This window comes from Symphalangus syndactylus, chromosome 18, assembly GCF_028878055.3.
Source record: "Symphalangus syndactylus isolate Jambi chromosome 18, NHGRI_mSymSyn1-v2.1_pri, whole genome shotgun sequence".
Classification (NCBI taxonomy): domain Eukaryota; kingdom Metazoa; phylum Chordata; class Mammalia; order Primates; family Hylobatidae; genus Symphalangus; species Symphalangus syndactylus.
The window spans coordinates 70,077,842-70,094,091 of record NC_072440.2 but is presented as its reverse complement, the minus strand read 5'-3'; the positions used below and the strand labels follow the sequence as shown (position 1 = coordinate 70,094,091).

The window sequence follows — 16,250 nt, the reverse complement described above, 5'->3', positions numbered from 1 at the left end:
GGTACTAGGCATCAGCCAGGGCCAGCAGCCTTCAGTCAGTAGCTGGAAGTGGGAGGAGGAGGAGCTGCCACTACATTCTCTCTTGGCAGTTTTTGTGCCTCTTGGCATCTGTTGTGTGTCTTTCTTCTTTAAACGACATGGAAGTTCCCCGGCTTCACAGACCAGCCGGTTGGAGAGGTGGCAGCAGAGTAAGGGCTGAGGCCCCAGGCCTGCCTGCGGTCACACCACTTCTGCAACTGGGGTGCCACCCAGCCTAGTGTGGCTGCTGGGGCAGTGCAGTCCATTTGATTGAGGGCTCAGGCAGGAGCGAAGAGGGGTGTAGGTGCCCCCTGGGGAACAAACTTAGTACATGGGCCCCAGAGGTGGCCTCAACTGTGACTGTTGCAGGCTGGATGTGGCAGTATTCAATGAATCTGAGATTCCTGAGGCTGAGACAGCCACGGCACCAGCATCGTCCACTGCAAAGCAGGCCAAAAGGGATTTGAGAGCCATGGAGGTCCAACACGTGCAGTATCTCAGCCACCCGAAGATCCCCAAAGGTAAAGAAGCTATGGGTGCCATTTGCTCTCTGGCATCTCTCTGGCCACCACCCCCCCCACCTCGTTGCAGTCCCTCACCCTCAGAGACATTCTCAGCTTACAGCTCCCTCCTGCCCATAGCCGGCTTTCCCAGGGCTAGGCATGGGGTGAAGGCTGGTTCTGCCTCTTGTCTTTGTTGTTGAGCCTTCTTTGTTGAGGCCTTTATGGTCTAGTTCCTCCCTTTTCTCTATAAAATTTCAAATACTCCAGTTTTAGAGTCCCCATGCCATTCTGTATCCTTACCCATCCAGCTGGTCTGGTACCTAAGTGAAGGAGCCAGTTAAGGGCCCAATTCTTTCTTTTCTCCCATTCCTTAAGGTAGCTAATAATTGAGATAATTTAGACTCAAATATGGGGAGACTTCTTAAATTCAAAATACAGTTTGCCATGGAAGAGATTAGATGGTATGCTTAATAGATGGGTTTAAGTCACATTGACAGAAGCTGCTTTATTTCTTCCAATTGTAATTTGAAGAAAGAAAGAAAAAAAATTGGGGGACATGCTTAAAATGACTGCAAAAGGTATGAAATGTTACTGCCAGAGCTGTAAAGAAGTTGTTTTTGTGAACACACGCTGGTAAGCAGTACCAGGTCAAGAAAGGACTTATTTGTTTTCTTCCTTTCCAAACTTTCGACTTTGTTTCTTTTTCTTGCCTTGTTACACTCACTGGTCTGTTCTGAAGTTACTTGTTCTGCCCACCTCTGTCAGTTCTGAAGTTACTTGGCTCAGCAGCTGGCCAAACCTTGTAAGAATCAGTGATCTGTTTTAGTATATTTTATAATATGATCTTCACTGGGGAGAAAGTGCTGAAATCCCAAAATGCTGAAATCGTGCCAGCTGAAAATGGTGAGGAGAGTGACAAATGAGAACCCAACGCACCACTTGGTTATTAGCCTGGCTTCCATCGTTTTGTGGCAACTTTCTTGTACATCTGAATCGCAGATGCTCAGCCTCAACTCATCCCCTTCCTCCATGATGAAAAATCTCCCCCTTGACTGCCTAGTGTCACCTGGACAGCCATCAGCCCGATGCAAATGAAATTTAACTTTGATGCAACTATAAATCTCATGCAACAGATAAATGCATAGCAGCATGGTCTTGCAACATGTGAAGAAGACAATGGCAATTTAACTCAAGCCAGGTAGGCGGAACGAGGGAATCCTGTCACTGGGTCACAGCATATAGTTCAAGACCTTTTGGAAACTATTTTATGTTATATTAGGTGAACTTTAGCTTCTAAGCCAAGGACTCTCTTTCTCATTTCTTTCCCGCTCATCTTTGTCAATCCTTCTTCCACAAGGGAAGATAGCATAAACAGAAGGAAATTTCCATATTAATCCTCAAAAGTTATGTAGTTTATTATCATCCAGGTCATCAAATGCAATCTTCTCTGACTGCCTGACCAGTCTTCTCTGTCTCTGTGTTTTTATTTAATAAATATATTTGTAATTTTCTATGTGCTAGATTTTGCTGGAGGCCACAAAGTCAGTGAGATAGGATCTTTATGATGACAGCCGATAAGTTAGGTTTGACATGACTGATAACAACTTGTGATTTTTTATACCAATATTTTGTATGTCTGAATGAACAGGCATCAAAAAAAAAATCTTGTAAGCTAGTTAAAAAAAATCACCCCCCTACTCATGGACGATTTTTTATGAATTTGTTCATTGCTATTTTCATGCATTTCCTCATTTCAGTAGGTAACATATATTTGAACCTGGAAACTTATTCTCATTGCAGAAGGTATTCAGAGTCATGTCTCTCAGCTTCACTGGTGTAGGCAGAGCAGGCTCTGTGAGCCTGGCCTGTTTGAATGAAGCCTGATGTTTAGGGATCTCCTCAGAAAGAATGACACAGAAGCTGCTGGAGCCCCTGATCACAGGGAGCCAAAAAGGCACGTGTGCACACACCATGGTTCCACAAGAAGACTTAAAAAAGGAAATCATGACGATTTTTAATTGTAGCATTTTAGTATTTAATTTTTTCATGACTTGTATGAAAAAGAATGTGCGGTAAATAGAATTTGGCTAAAACTGAATCACTTTCACCCATAAAGTAGCCCTTTAATCAAGTAATAAATTCTTTGAAACAGATGCTATGAATCTACTTCCTGTTTCTACAGTACAGTGCCTTTCTGTATTAAACTGTTCTTAAGGTGACTATTTCACATTGATGAGGTTGCCCTAGCTGGAAAGCCAAGGCTCTTTCATTTCTTTCTGCCCCCTCCCCTTTGCCTTCCTTCAACACCAAGGAGAATGGTCCAGCAGCAGCTCAGTCCATGCCTGTCAACCCCCCACCTCCATACACTCCAGCCCTGGTCCACACCCCCGAAGGCTCCTTGTGGGATTCCTCAGCAGCACCAATGCACTGACTGTCACTCTATGTTCTCCTAGGTCACGCTGAAGATCAGCAGGCATCTGCACACGGCAATGGGAAGAAGAAGGTAATATCAGATATTGTAAGATGCATTTCTTTCTCTGGAAGAGAGATGCTTTTTGTTTTTTCCGTGGCTTCTAGAATATCAAGTGAATATCATTTTTGACTGCCATCATGAATCAGGCCTCAGTGTCATGGATTCTAACGACCAGTCACTGGAGGTTATGACCTACTGAGGCCTGATTGGCGACGGCAGTCAAAGGACGGCATGGCATCACTTACAAACTCTCTGGTAGTATTTCTCAGTAGCAACCTTTTCTCCTTAAAAAATAATTTTGTATTTGCCAGCCAACATGGACACTTGCTGAATATTCCAAGAAAACCCACTGCATTTTCCACAAGCATCCTCTATGCTTTATTTGGGGCCAGTGACTTGATCACTGTTTCACATCTGGCTTTTTATTCACCAACCCCCACATCCCTGGCCTGAGGCCGCCACTCATCTACTTTCTGTTTTTCTACATTTGCCTACTCTGGCAATTTTTTTAAAATTTAATTTAATTTCTAATTTAAGTTCAGAGACACACGTACAAGATGTGCAGGTTTAAAGATATTTTGCTTTCCTGATTTCTTCTCAATTTTGATATGAAAATCTGACAATGCACATTATGTACAACATACACAATTCTCTTTGTGGGGGTGAAATTCAGTGGGAGTGTCTTCCCAACTAATACGTGATACACTGGGAGGTTTTTAAAGGACAGCATCCATTATTGGCTGTAATACGGAGGCATTTTCTTCAACACTTTTTCCTCCTGGGGTTAAGCATTGTGTGTTTGCCTATTAAATCAGCTTTAAAGGTAAATTCTGTGAATAAAGATCTTAGTTTTCCATAGGCATCCTCATAGTTTTTGGGGATGTTGACCTATGGCTCAACCACCGTACTGCTTCTGGTTTTCTAACACTGTCAAGGGAATAACAGATCTAAGTGAAGTGCACAGCAGAATCTGATCCTCATAACGTTTTCCTTTGTATGACTGCAGGTAACATGGCATGGCAGCAAATGCAGTAAGCACCATGAAGCTACTCACTTCATGAGGGACAAAGTTGTTGCTTGGGTGAGCAGAAACCTGATTCTGGGATCCTGCTGGGAAGAACGACTGGGGGTCTCGTGAGAAAGTGGTTTTGCTGCTATAGGACTCTGGCCAGAGAGGCCGTAGGAAGGTTCGTCAATGTAGAGCATAGACCAGGGGATCATGTGTGAGGCAGCATGGCTTCAGCTGGAGGAGGAGGAGTGGGTGAGTCACCCTTTCTAATCACTTGTACTGATGTTTTCATTTCCAAAGAATGGTTTCCGGGGAGCCTCAGTGAAGAAGAGGACGACCCTCCAGGTAGGGAACGATTCCAGGTAGGACCTGATGGGAAAGGGTTCCCAAGAGCCTTCAGGTTATCCCTGCGGCTTGAGTGGCTGAAGGAGGGGGTATGAAATCAAAAACAAAATGAAAATATGTGTGAGGTCTGGTTTGTTCTTGGCAATAATGTAAGAACTTCTTGGCATAAATGTAAGAACTGTCTCTAGGGGCTATATGGATGCTGTGTTCCTAAGGGTACTTTGCAGTACACCTCCTCTTTTCTGCCCAGTGAAACAACAAAACCTTTGGTTTGGATTAATCAGCACTCCTTGGGGTTGTGCACAAGGGCTGTAGGGCTGGGCACTGAGTGTCATCTGTAATGAAAGGACTCTGTGGGACACAGCTCTCTCACAGGCATTTACTTGAACTTAGAGAAAAAGTTCTTCTGCTGTATGCCAAGGGGAAGCTGGTAATCATCCTCTCAACTTTGAGGACTTGTTATAGCACATTCATGTTTCTGTCCTCACTGTGCGATTTCCCATGGGTGGATGCAGAGTGAATATCCACTCTGGCCTCACTGGTAAAGCTCCAGTCTCCTGGGAAGGCCGGGGAGAAGTTTGACCTTGAGCATGTTTCCAGCCTCCACTTCCCATCCCTCCCACAGATTCTGAGATGAGGCTTCTTTCTCTTCAGTTCTCTAATTTTTGGGGAAGCCAAGAGTTCCTTCACACAGAAGATGGCATTACACTATTTCCTGTCTTCTAAAATTAGGCTTCAGTTGTTGTCTAAGTTGATATTTACAAGTTCTAGTCTTTTTATTTACAGATTGCTAAGAATCATGCAAGAAGCTCCACATGATAAAATGTGCGGATAGCACGTACATCTGTCCATGCTACGGATGACATTTTTTATCTTTGGAGGACCCTCATTTTACATAATGAGATATAAAACTAAGTGGGCACCCTCTATCCAGTCTGGGGTATTTCATTAGACCCAGAACTCTGAGTTTGATGCTGCCTATCATTTGCTTTTCCTAGTGAGACTCCCCCTGACCACCTAGGCATCGCCAGCACCTTCTGTATATTAGAGACCTTCAATCAGCATCAGGGTCTAGAAGAAAACATCAGACAGTGAGATGGAGCTCCCCTTTGAAGTGAAGACAGCCCTGGTCCCTCCCTGAAATTTCTGACATCGGTTAAGTTTACTTCTTCCTTAAGGTCACTACTCTGACTACTAATGAACTGTTTAGACTCCTCCAGGTTTGGACTATTATACACAGAATAAATCAATATGTATTTGCTCACATTAATTTTCAAATTCATTCACGTTCTTAAGTGTAACTGTAGCCTTGTTGCATACTAGTCACATAGTCAATGTAGTCACATAAGGTATCCACTCTACTGTCGATTGACATAAGAATTTTTTTTCTCCTTCAGGAGGCATGGCTCCCGAAGGTGCAGACATGGCCAACTCCAACAACCACACCACACACAAACAGTCATGAAAATGGCACAGAAATGCTATCAAGAAACTCTTCTCCCTATTTAGACCCCTAGATCCTCTGGTGTGGTCTATGCTGGGTAGATGTGTGACCTGACTCCTCTGTTCTGAGGGATTCAGGGCCAGGCCCTCCAGTTTCAGTGCAGGACACTCTACATTCCACAGGATAGCTCAAGGTCGCCCACACAGCCACTCCGTTTCTGCCCTCCTCTGAGGAGTTCGAAGACAACAAGGTCACACTGGTGTGTCTCATCAGTGACTTCTCCTCAGGTGATGTGATCGTGCCCTGGAAGGCAGGGGGGACCCCCATCACCCAGGGCATGGAGACCATCAAGCCCTCCAAATAGAGCAACAGGAAGTACACAGCCAGCAGCTACCCGAGCCTGACGCTTGACCAGTGGAGGTCCCGCAGAAGCTACAGCTGCCAGGTCACGCATCAAGGGAGCACTGTGGAGGTGACAATGGTCCCTGCAGAATCCCAGGGCAGGGGTCTCCTCTCTCATCCCAAAGCATCCAGCCCCTTTCCCTGCATCCAAGTAACCCTCAATAAATATTGTCAATCAGAATTCCTATTGTATCTCATTATTTTTTATCTCATGTTCAATTTGCAACCTCCAGGAGAGGCTGTCATCTCGCTGAGGCATCATCCAAAGAGGCCCTTCCTCACCTGGTCACCCCTTTCCTTCACACTCCACTGTAGCCTGGAGCTCCGCATGGCATCTTGCTCAGACCAGGCAGATCTTAACGCCCTCCCTGATTCTGATTGGAAGGATCCACTGTTCCCCTTCTGGTAGTCCCAGGATCCTCCTGAGAGAACCCAGTAGACCTGGATGACTTTCTGCTCTCTGTTCACTATCTGTCCTGGGCCCATCTTTCTCCTGCTTCATGCCTGAAGTTGGTCATTAACCCTGAGTGGACTGGTTCCCTTAAGTGGGAAGCGGGATTTGGAGATTACACTCGGGCTGCTACTCACACAGCCCTTTTGAGTCAGACACTCCAAACACACACAAAATGGACACGAGACCCTCAGAGGGCGATAGGGGCTTGCTTCCAACTTCTCCTTGGAGGTTGAGGCTGGAATTTCTTACACCTGGAGAGACCCATCCCAAACTAAGACACCAGGGAGGATGGAAGGGAGACCCCTAGAGTTGTGGCTGTGGTCAGATTGGACCTTCCCATGGCTGCTGACTCGGGGACAAGCCGCCCCTTCTCTGGGGCATTGGGGACACCTGAGGATACCTCCCTGCTCTTACTTTGTGGTCACACCAAGAGATCAGGGTTACGACAGCCCTATAGTGTAGAGAATCCCTGTCCCCTTCCATGCCACTTCCCTCCTTAGGGAAGCAAACGCCCTCCCAGGAGCTCATTCCCATTCCTGCGCCACTGTCAAAGGGAAAACCTGATCCAGACATGAACTTCCTTGGGCCTCTGCATTTCCAGATGTCCTGTCATTTCGTGCCGGGGGTTGACTGTCTCATCTCAGCTTGAGAAGGGCAGGCAAGCGTGTGGACACTCTGCTGAGCAAATGCCCGCCAGAGTCAGTGGTTTGGCTTTCCTGCATCACAGCTGCTGGTGGGGACTGGGGAGGGGGGCATAGGGGGTCCCAGGGGGTAGTTTTTGTATGAGCCTGTGTCACAGTGTTTGATGTTCAGCAGAGGGACCCAGCTGACTGTCCTAGGCGAGTCCCTTCTTCCCCTTCCTTCTCTGCTCTTGTCAAGTTGGTGACAATTTTCTGCTGGTTTTGATCTTTTTCTGTGACTTCTCACAGCCTGTGGTCTGATTTTCCTTCTGGACCTTGGTTCTGAGAGGCTGACCTCTCCTCTCCGTATTTAGACCCCTCTATGCCTCAGCTGGTCACTGAGACCCCTTCACCTCTGACCCCAGAGGTGACCTCTTGAGACTCCTCTGTCTGTCTGCCAGGTGCATGTGGGTCCCCAAGACTTGCTCTGTTCTGTGTTCCTGTCTGGGCTCCTCTCAGACCAGCTTTCTCTGTGGGGTGAATTGGGGCCTCATCTCACGGAAAAGAGGGACACAGAGAGTGATAGGAAATCCATTAACAAGTTAAAAAAAAAAATCCACTACCAGGTTAAAAAAAAAAAATCCACTACCAGGTAAAAAATTGAACATAATTAGTCATCTCAAAACTGTAAATAAAAATCACTCAGATACCACCTACTGTAATTAGAATAAATATAACCAAAAAAGAAACTACCATTTTATCTAGAAATTCCAATAGTGAGTATACACTTCGTGAAAATGAAATCAGTATATTGAAGCAATAGCTGCCTTCCTAGGTTTAGGGAAGCACCACTCACAATAGCCAAGGTATGAAATCAACCTAACCTGTCCATCAACTGACAGGGCAATGAAGGAACTTCAGCACACAGACATGATAAAATATGCCTCATCCTTAAAAATTCATGGCCTGATGTCATTTGCAGCAACCCCAGATGATCCTGGAAGTCATTAACTTAAACGGAATCAGCTAGGCAGAGAAAGACAAACACTGTATCATCTAAACCATGTGGAAGCTAAAAGAAAGTAGTTGAAGGTGAAGGTACAATAGTGGTTATGAGAGGCAGTGGGGACGAGAGGGAATGGGCAGTCATTGGTAATGGGTGCAGAGCTGCGGTTCCGGGGGAGGGATGAATTCTGCTGATGTGCTCCACAGCACGGTGACTGGTGGTACCAATATGGCAGCCTCTTTTCCAATATCGCTAGAAAGAAGGACACTGAAGGTTCACAACACATAGAAATAAACACTAGACATGGGAACAGATGTGAGAAACACCCTGATTTCATCATTCCTCAGCGTATACAAGTAGGAAAAGATCCCACTGCGACCCCTGATTTTGAGCATGTATTACAAAACAAATTTTAAAACTAGAAATAAGCAATACCAAAATATACACAGAACGATGAAAGTCCCTGAAGATCCAAAGCAGTTCCCAGAAATATAGATGAGGCTGAGACCTCGCTCTTCCCAATGTCAAATTATGTTGAAAAGCTATAAATATCTAAACAACATGGGAGAGTCATAAAAATGGAACCATATGCCGATGGACACAATTAGGCAGCCCAGAAATGAACCTGAATGTATAAGTCAATCCGTTTCTCAAAAAGAGCCCCCAAAACACAAAATGGGAAATGGCTAGTCCATTCAGTAGACGATTTTGAGAAAACCAGAAATCCAGATACAAAAGAATGAAATAAAACCTTTGTGTTTCACACTACACAAAAATCCCATTCAAAATTATTTCAAAATCCAAAGGGGACACTTTCAAGTATAAAACTTCCATGAGAAAACTCAGGGTGAGCATTACATTTGGGAAACCTGAACCTATGCTCACAGGTGCAAACAGAAAAGAAGATGAAGGAAACATAGGAGAAAAACACTCACTGCCACAGGAATGTATCCGAAATTATTTCTTCTCTTGATTGGACAAAAAATCACTACCAACAGAAGGAAAAATAAACATGTCGGAACACAAAAAACGGAAGAGCTTCTTCACAGGAAGAATGAAGCAAAACAGCAGGCCCCTATAAACTGGGAGAAAATGGTTTTAAGTAATCACGTATCTGATGGAGGTTCACACTGAATGTTTACCAGAAACAAAGACTGCAAAGAAAATACACACACACCCACGCACGCACACAAATAATCCAACCAAAACTGGGCAAAGAACCTTAAAGATCACTTCACATGAAAGTAACAGGTAAAAGAATATGGGTTTTCCACATCACTGTTACCTAAAACACCTCAAATAACACTGCAGCCCTACCTGTCACCATACAAAAATTAACTTAAGATGAATGAAAGATTTCAATGGAAGACCTCAAACTACAAAAATCCTACAAGAAAGCCTAGAAAAAAAACGTTCTCCACATGGGCTTTCCCAAAGTATTTATATGGCTTAGGCCCCAAAAGCAAACTGCAAGAATCACAGACCTGCGCAAGTTGGGCCTAATGATCCACAGAGCTGGCACACAGAAAAGAAACTGCCAAGACAGTGAAACACACAGCCTACAGGATGGGAGAAAATGTTCCCACACTATGCATCTGACCCACTTCTAATAGCCAGAATCTACAAAGACCTTAAGTAAGTCAAGACACAGAAAAATAATCCAATTTGAAAAATGAGACCGTCTTAAAAAAAAAAAAAAGAAAAAAGATCAGGAAAAAACCCGCAACAGAACAAACCCAAATAATGTAAATGGAAGGGAACACAAATGAAAACAGAAAGTGATGACAGAGCTCTTCCTGCTGAGCCCTCCCTGAGGGATGGTGGCAGGGAAGTGGCCAAGGGGCACGAAGCTGTATATGTCAAGCTGGCTGCCCCAGACATGACTCCCTGTGACCCCAGATTCCTCTCCTGCGAATGCTAACCTGAAGTCTCCTGGGAAGAAGGCTTCCTTCCCACCGCTGTCAGGATGGGGCCCAAGCCTTCAGTGCAGCACCAGCTGTGAACAGGGATCAAGAGCATAAATTGGCTCCCCCGACCTGAGTCTCCGGAAGCCTCAGGCACCTTCCCAGGGGCCTCAAACTTGTGGGGCTCACATGAAGCACCCGACCTCGGTCTTCCCAGCCCACATGAACCCTCATCTGCTGACATCTCCTCCTAAGGAAGCCTCCCTGCCACCCATCTCGTAGAGCTCAGCTCTGGGGATTACAGCAGCCCACAATGGCCCCTAGGACTGTCTCTGTGGGACTGTTAGATGCCACTTATCCTTGAGCTGAGACCGCAGGAGAGCAGAAGCTTGGACAGGGCCTTCCCAGCAAGAGACGCCCCGGATGATCTGGTCCCCATAGCTCATCCAGAGGGGTACGCACTTGCCAGCGTGGGCACTGGGGCTGCTCTGTCCAGCTCCCCTGCCCATGTTGCTCGCACATGTTGTCTGGAACCCTAGCTGAGCACACAAGAGGATGCAGGGTACTCTTCCCAGCCTGTGCAGCAGGCATCAGGGCTCTGGACAGTACTGTCCAGTCTCACTCTGTCACTCAGCCAGGTGGGGCAGGGGCAGAGGGGAACCTCCAGATTCTTTGGATCCCACCTGCTTGGCCTTTGAAGCAAGGTAGGGTAGGGACAATCAATACCTGCTTACCCTGAGAGCATCTTCTCTCTCTCAGCACCAGTCACTCCTTCCCGAACAGCACTGGTAGGGGGGGCCCTCCTTGGTGCAGAGCTCGCTCAGGCCTATCTCCTGCAGCCTCTCTCAGGGTTGCAGATCTGGTCCCCATTCTGGCCCTTGAGAGGGCCCACTGGGCAGCTGGGTGCAGACTGGGGTCCAAGGAATGGAATTTAGAGGAAATGCTTTGTGGGCACAGGGTCTTGAGAGAGGTGGGTCTGTCCCTGCCTGAAGGCTGCATCGTGGAAAGCCTCAACTGGATGAGAAGGGACCCAGAGATGCACCTGCCTTCTTCCTCAGCTTGCAGCTCTCCAGGTCCCATCTGTGCTTAGCCCACAAGAAGCAGATGTGCAGACAGACCCAAGCTCAGGTGGCTACAGGCCAGTAGGTGCCAGGGAGGCGAGCTGGGAGGCTGGGACAGTGAGAGCCAAGGATGGGCAGTGGCCAGGACAGTAGCCTGGGAGCTGGGTGGCCTCTTGACATCTCCAGCCCTCCTCGCCCTCTGTTGGAGGACAGAGGTCCTAAGGTGTGGAGAAGGCACTGAGGCCCCAAAAGGAAAGTGAGGTGCAGAAGCCAGGCTTGGGTGACAGGAAGTGGCAGCTGTCTCAGCTGTTTTGGAAGCCTGAGAACTGATTTCCCGGTCCTAAAGTGAGGGATGCTGGCCTCATGCCCCCTCAGGCCAGGACCCTGCACTGAGTGCCTGTGGCCATATTTAGACAGCATGTGGCCTCTGCTGGCACTGTCTGGAGGACAGTAGAAAAGAGTACTGGGGAGTGGACATGGGAAGATTCTCTGCAAAACTTAAGGAAACTTTTTTAAAAAGCCTGTGGGGCCCTCCCAGGCCTGCCAGGCCAGCTCACAGCTCCAGGTGGGCACCCCAAGCATCTCAGAGCCACAGAACAGCCACGGCAATGTCCCCTGGGAAGCAGCAGCACCTGCCACTTGCTTTGGCTGTGACCCGCATCTCGGGCCTGCCCTCTGTGCATCTTGGCTGGAAGGCAGCTGGGAAAGAGGCCATGCTCTCCTCCAGGCAGAGGGGCCCAGCGGGAAGTGCATTAGCCAGGCCCGCACCAGCTGCCAGACCTGCTCAGGAACAGCACGGGCCACACGCCTGCCCAAAGGCCTCTCCCCAAACCCTCTTCTCCCTTGGAGACCAGGACCCTGGAGTCGCTGTCTGGAGATCTGGCCAATAACCCCCTGGACCCCAGGGCTGTTTGTGGTTCCCTTGGAAGAAGAGGCAAAGGGCCCGAATGCCTGCAGCACATGCCCGGGGGCTGGACAAGGACACTGCCCTGGAGAGGGCTTCCTTCAGACCCTGCTGCGGGCCTTGTCGCTCTCTATGCCTTCTCTGCTGCTTGACTTCAGCCTCACAGCACGTGGGGTGTGACTGGCATGAGGGGCAGGCAGGTGAGGAGGAGGTCCCTAGGCAGGTGCGTGGCTGCAGCACAGAGAGACCAGTGCTCACTGGGCCTGCTGCCTGGCATACTCAGGGGCCTGGAGGATGGGTGCATGGAGTCAGTTTGCGGAACAAATGGGGTCTTGTTGTGGCAGGGGATGGGGAGCCGCCCTGGGCCTGGCCTTCGGTCTGGTAAAGATGAACACCTCAGGCTGTGCAGTACCTGGCCCTCAGTCTGTCAGAGATGAATACCCCAGGCTGTGCAGCAGCTTCAGTGTCATCCCACACCACACTGCCCTGGCAACACCTGCCCACAGTGGCTTGGACAAGATGCCCCTGTCAGCCCCTGGGCTGTAACTCAGTGGGCCAGCATCTGCCCAAAGCAGGAATCCTGGGAAGGGCTGGCCATTGTCCCTCCCGACTCAGTTGCTCTCAGCTCCCTACTGTGCCATCGGGTGCTCTCAGGACAGATGCTTCCAGGACAGGCTCTTCTACAAAAAAGGGGTTGCCTCCCGGGCCTGGAGTCACAGCATAGACAAGGAGGCTTTTGGACACCTAGGCAGGGTCACTCCGCACACATCTCATGAATGAAAATCCTCATCACAAAATGCATCAGCATTCCTCAGGGACGTGACTGTTTCTGGGGAGGGCCTCGTCTCTATCTCCCACTCTCCCCTCCACATGCCTCCCCGCCTCTCTCCACGCAATATTGGAGCAGTGAGCCTTCTCCAAGTTCAGAGTCAGAGGCTAGAAGCCACTGTCCCCTGGCCAGATCGGAGGCCTTGACTTTGGAGCATTTAGAGAGCAAATGGCAAAGATGAGCAACCTGGAGCCACTTTGGCTGTTACAAGAATGGCTTCTTGGTCCGGTCCTGGGGCACTGCTGAGACAACATACGACCTATGCCCCCACCTTTTCTGTGGATGGCTGAGCTGTTCTTTAACATCTGAAGGGTTTCCCCAGTCCCTCAGCAATAAGGTTCAGCACTGGTTACAGACTAGGCATAAAATGTGCACATTTATAGCAGGCTTCATAAAAACCAACAATAACAACAGTGTGAATTTCAGGGTAAGATCTCTCTAGATTATGTGTGAAGTGTGTAGCGTCAGATTGTCACTGGCTCTCAATCTTAAACTAAAATAAACAGCGTAGTGCATGTGATGGTGCCAAAAGTATGGACAGCAGAGTTTTCATACACAAAAGAATCTGGCCGCAAGAGCTACACATACAATGCCCAGGAATATCTTTCACTGTCCTTCCCAAGTTACGGAACAAACGCCTCTGTCCCCAGCCTTCAACATTAGTTCTGACAGAGGCAGTAACTATGTGAACACGGCATTTAGACCAAATAGGCTAATTCATTCTGAAATTTAATTGAGACAGCTACAGTTTCCTAATTCTATGACCAGAAGAGTAAAGTGTGTCACTGGAGGTCTATGATCGGTGTCTCCAGGAGCAGTCCTAGAAAGGAAGCAGCTCTTGCTCTTTCGACTAAGAAGAAGACACAGGTGCAAGGAAAGGCCACCACCCAGCGGCAGGGGTGGCGTAGGCCTGGGGCGGGGCCGGATGTGTTCGTGTAAAGTAAGTGTACACACTCCTTATGCTGTGACCAGGCTTCCTTTAGAATAGAATGATGTTCTTAGAGGAGGCCAATGAAGGTAGAATTTGGATGAGGCCAAACTTACACAAAACCCTTCTACATCTTCATACTGGATTGTGTTACACATAAATCTCCAAGGACCTACAGGGATACAGGAACAAGAGCTTGTTAAACAAGAGGGATAGACATCCTTGTCGTATATGAAGATCCACAGAGAAAGCAGTCTTGGAGGAATTAAGTAAAGAGGAAAACAAGGCCAGAAGAAGCCGTGAGAGATGAGGAGTGAAGAAATCAAAACTACGGGTGCCCACAACAAGCCAGGATGAGAGTTCCCCAGACATGGCCATTATTGCTGGGACAAGGTGGCTGAAAGTGGACCTGAGGGGAGTATGTGAAGAACATGCCTGTGTTGGGGGGGGAAGTAAGCGGTGACGGCATTCTGTGATCATGGGTGTCAGCTGGGGGATGTTATCATAGGACAAAATTGGAATGCGTAACTTAGAAAACAGCAGAGTTGAAAATATGATTTCTCCAGGGAAAACAAGAATGTAGAAAAATGAAACAAAAGAAAGAAATATGTAACATGGGAGAGTTAACTTCCTATAAAAAATTCAACAGAGATTTATAAATGAGAGAATTGACTAATGAAATAAAAAAGAAAGATAATAATAGAGACAAATAACTGTCAGGCCTCTGAGCCCAAGCCTGCACGTATACATCCAGATGGCCTGAAGCAACTGAAAAGTACAAAAGAAGTGAGACAACCAGCTCCTGTCTTAACTGACTGACCAACCTCATGACATTCCATTATGACTTTTTCCTACCCTGTCCCAACTGACTGATCGATCGACCTTGTGACATTCTTCTTCTGAACAATGAGTCTTATGATCTCCTCACTGTGCACCTTGGGGCCCCCGCCCCCGCCTGCAAGAGAAAACCCCCTTTGACTGTGATTTTCCACTACTTACCCCAGTCCTATAAAACTGCCCCATCCTTATCTCCCTTCTCTGACTCCTTTCTCAGACTCAGCTCACGTGCACCCAAGTGAATAAACAGCCTTGTTGCTCACACAAAGCCTGTTGGTGGTCTCTTCACATGGACACATGTGCCAATAACAAAGCCAGAACTCGGTTCTTTGAGCAAGGTAAACAAGGCAAGTATTTTTAAGATTTAGTGCAGAAAATAAAGAACCGTAAAGATTACATTACAAAGAAAAGAATTATATAATTATAAAAAGTTCTAATCAACAAGACAACTATCCTAAATATATGTGCAGCCAACACAGAACACCCACATTCATAAAACGAGTTCTTAGAGACTTAGCAGAGACCATACAATAATAATAGGAGACTTCAATATCCAACTCACAGTATTAGATTATTAAGGCAGAAAACAGATATTCGGGACATGAACTTGATACTTGACCAAATGGACCTAACAGCCATATATGGAACTCTCTACTCAAAACAACAGAATATATATTCTTCTCATCTGCACATGGCACATACTCTAAAACTGACCACATGATTGACCATAAAACAAATCGCGGCAAATTAAAAAAAAAAAATCTTACCAGCCACACTCTCAGAGCACAGCACAATAAAAATAGAAATCAATACCAAGAATATTTGCTCAAAACCACACAATTACATGGAAATTAACCTGCTCTTGAATGACTTCTGGGTAAACAATGAAATTAAGGTAGATATCAAGAAATTCTTTGAAACTAAAAAGAACAAAGATACAACATACCAGAATCTCTGGAACACAGCTAAAGCGGTGTTAGGTGGAAAGTTCATAGAACTAAAATCCCACATAAAAAGTTATAGAGAGATCTCAAATTAACAACCTAAACCACACCTTGCAGAACTAGAAAAACAAAAGCAAACCAACCCAAAGCTAGCAGAAGAAACTAACCAAAATCCACCTGAATGAAATTGAGATGCAAAAAATTGTACAAAAGATCAATAAAACCAGAAGTTGGTTTTTTGAAAAAATAAAATAGACTGCTAGCTAGATTAATAAAGAAAAAATGAGAGAAGATCCAAATAACCAGAAATGACAGAGGGGACTTTACCACTGACTGCATCAAAATACAAAAGAAAACCATCAGAGACTACTATGAACACCTCTATCCACACAAACTAGAAAACCTACAAGAAACAGATCAATTCCTAGAAACATACAACCTCCCAGGACTGAACCAGGAAGAAATTCAAACCCTGAAAAGACCAACAAGTTCCAAAATTGAATCAGTAATAAAAAGCCTAACAACCAGAAAAAGCTCAACAGCAGATGGATTCATAGCTGAATACTACC

At 46.6% G+C, this 16,250-nt stretch overlaps 2 protein-coding genes across 4 annotated transcripts in view; one reads left to right on the top strand and one right to left on the bottom strand.

The window, feature by feature from the left end:
- Window positions 1-16,250, bottom strand: part of SLC5A4 (solute carrier family 5 member 4) — a 163,153-nt gene that overhangs the window by 140,215 nt on the left and 6,688 nt on the right. The gene's annotated exons all lie outside the window — the stretch shown is intronic.
- Window positions 154-6,375, top strand: LOC134733576 (uncharacterized protein C22orf42-like). 3 transcript variants are annotated; one of them, XM_063623667.1, is made up of 6 exons: window positions 154-539; window positions 2,975-3,024; window positions 4,001-4,075; window positions 4,304-4,348; window positions 5,347-5,503; window positions 5,746-6,375. In XM_063623667.1, exons 1-5 carry the CDS (start codon window positions 350-352, stop codon window positions 5,347-5,349), a joined length of 363 nt encoding a protein of 120 aa, XP_063479737.1. In that variant the 5' UTR covers window positions 154-349; the 3' UTR covers window positions 5,350-5,503; window positions 5,746-6,375. The 3 variants fall into 3 exon arrangements, with proteins under 3 accessions (XP_063479737.1, XP_063479735.1, XP_063479738.1); XM_063623665.1 differs by having other exon boundaries at window positions 4,304-6,375; XM_063623668.1 differs by lacking the exons at window positions 4,001-4,075; window positions 5,347-5,503; window positions 5,746-6,375 and having other exon boundaries at window positions 4,304-4,534.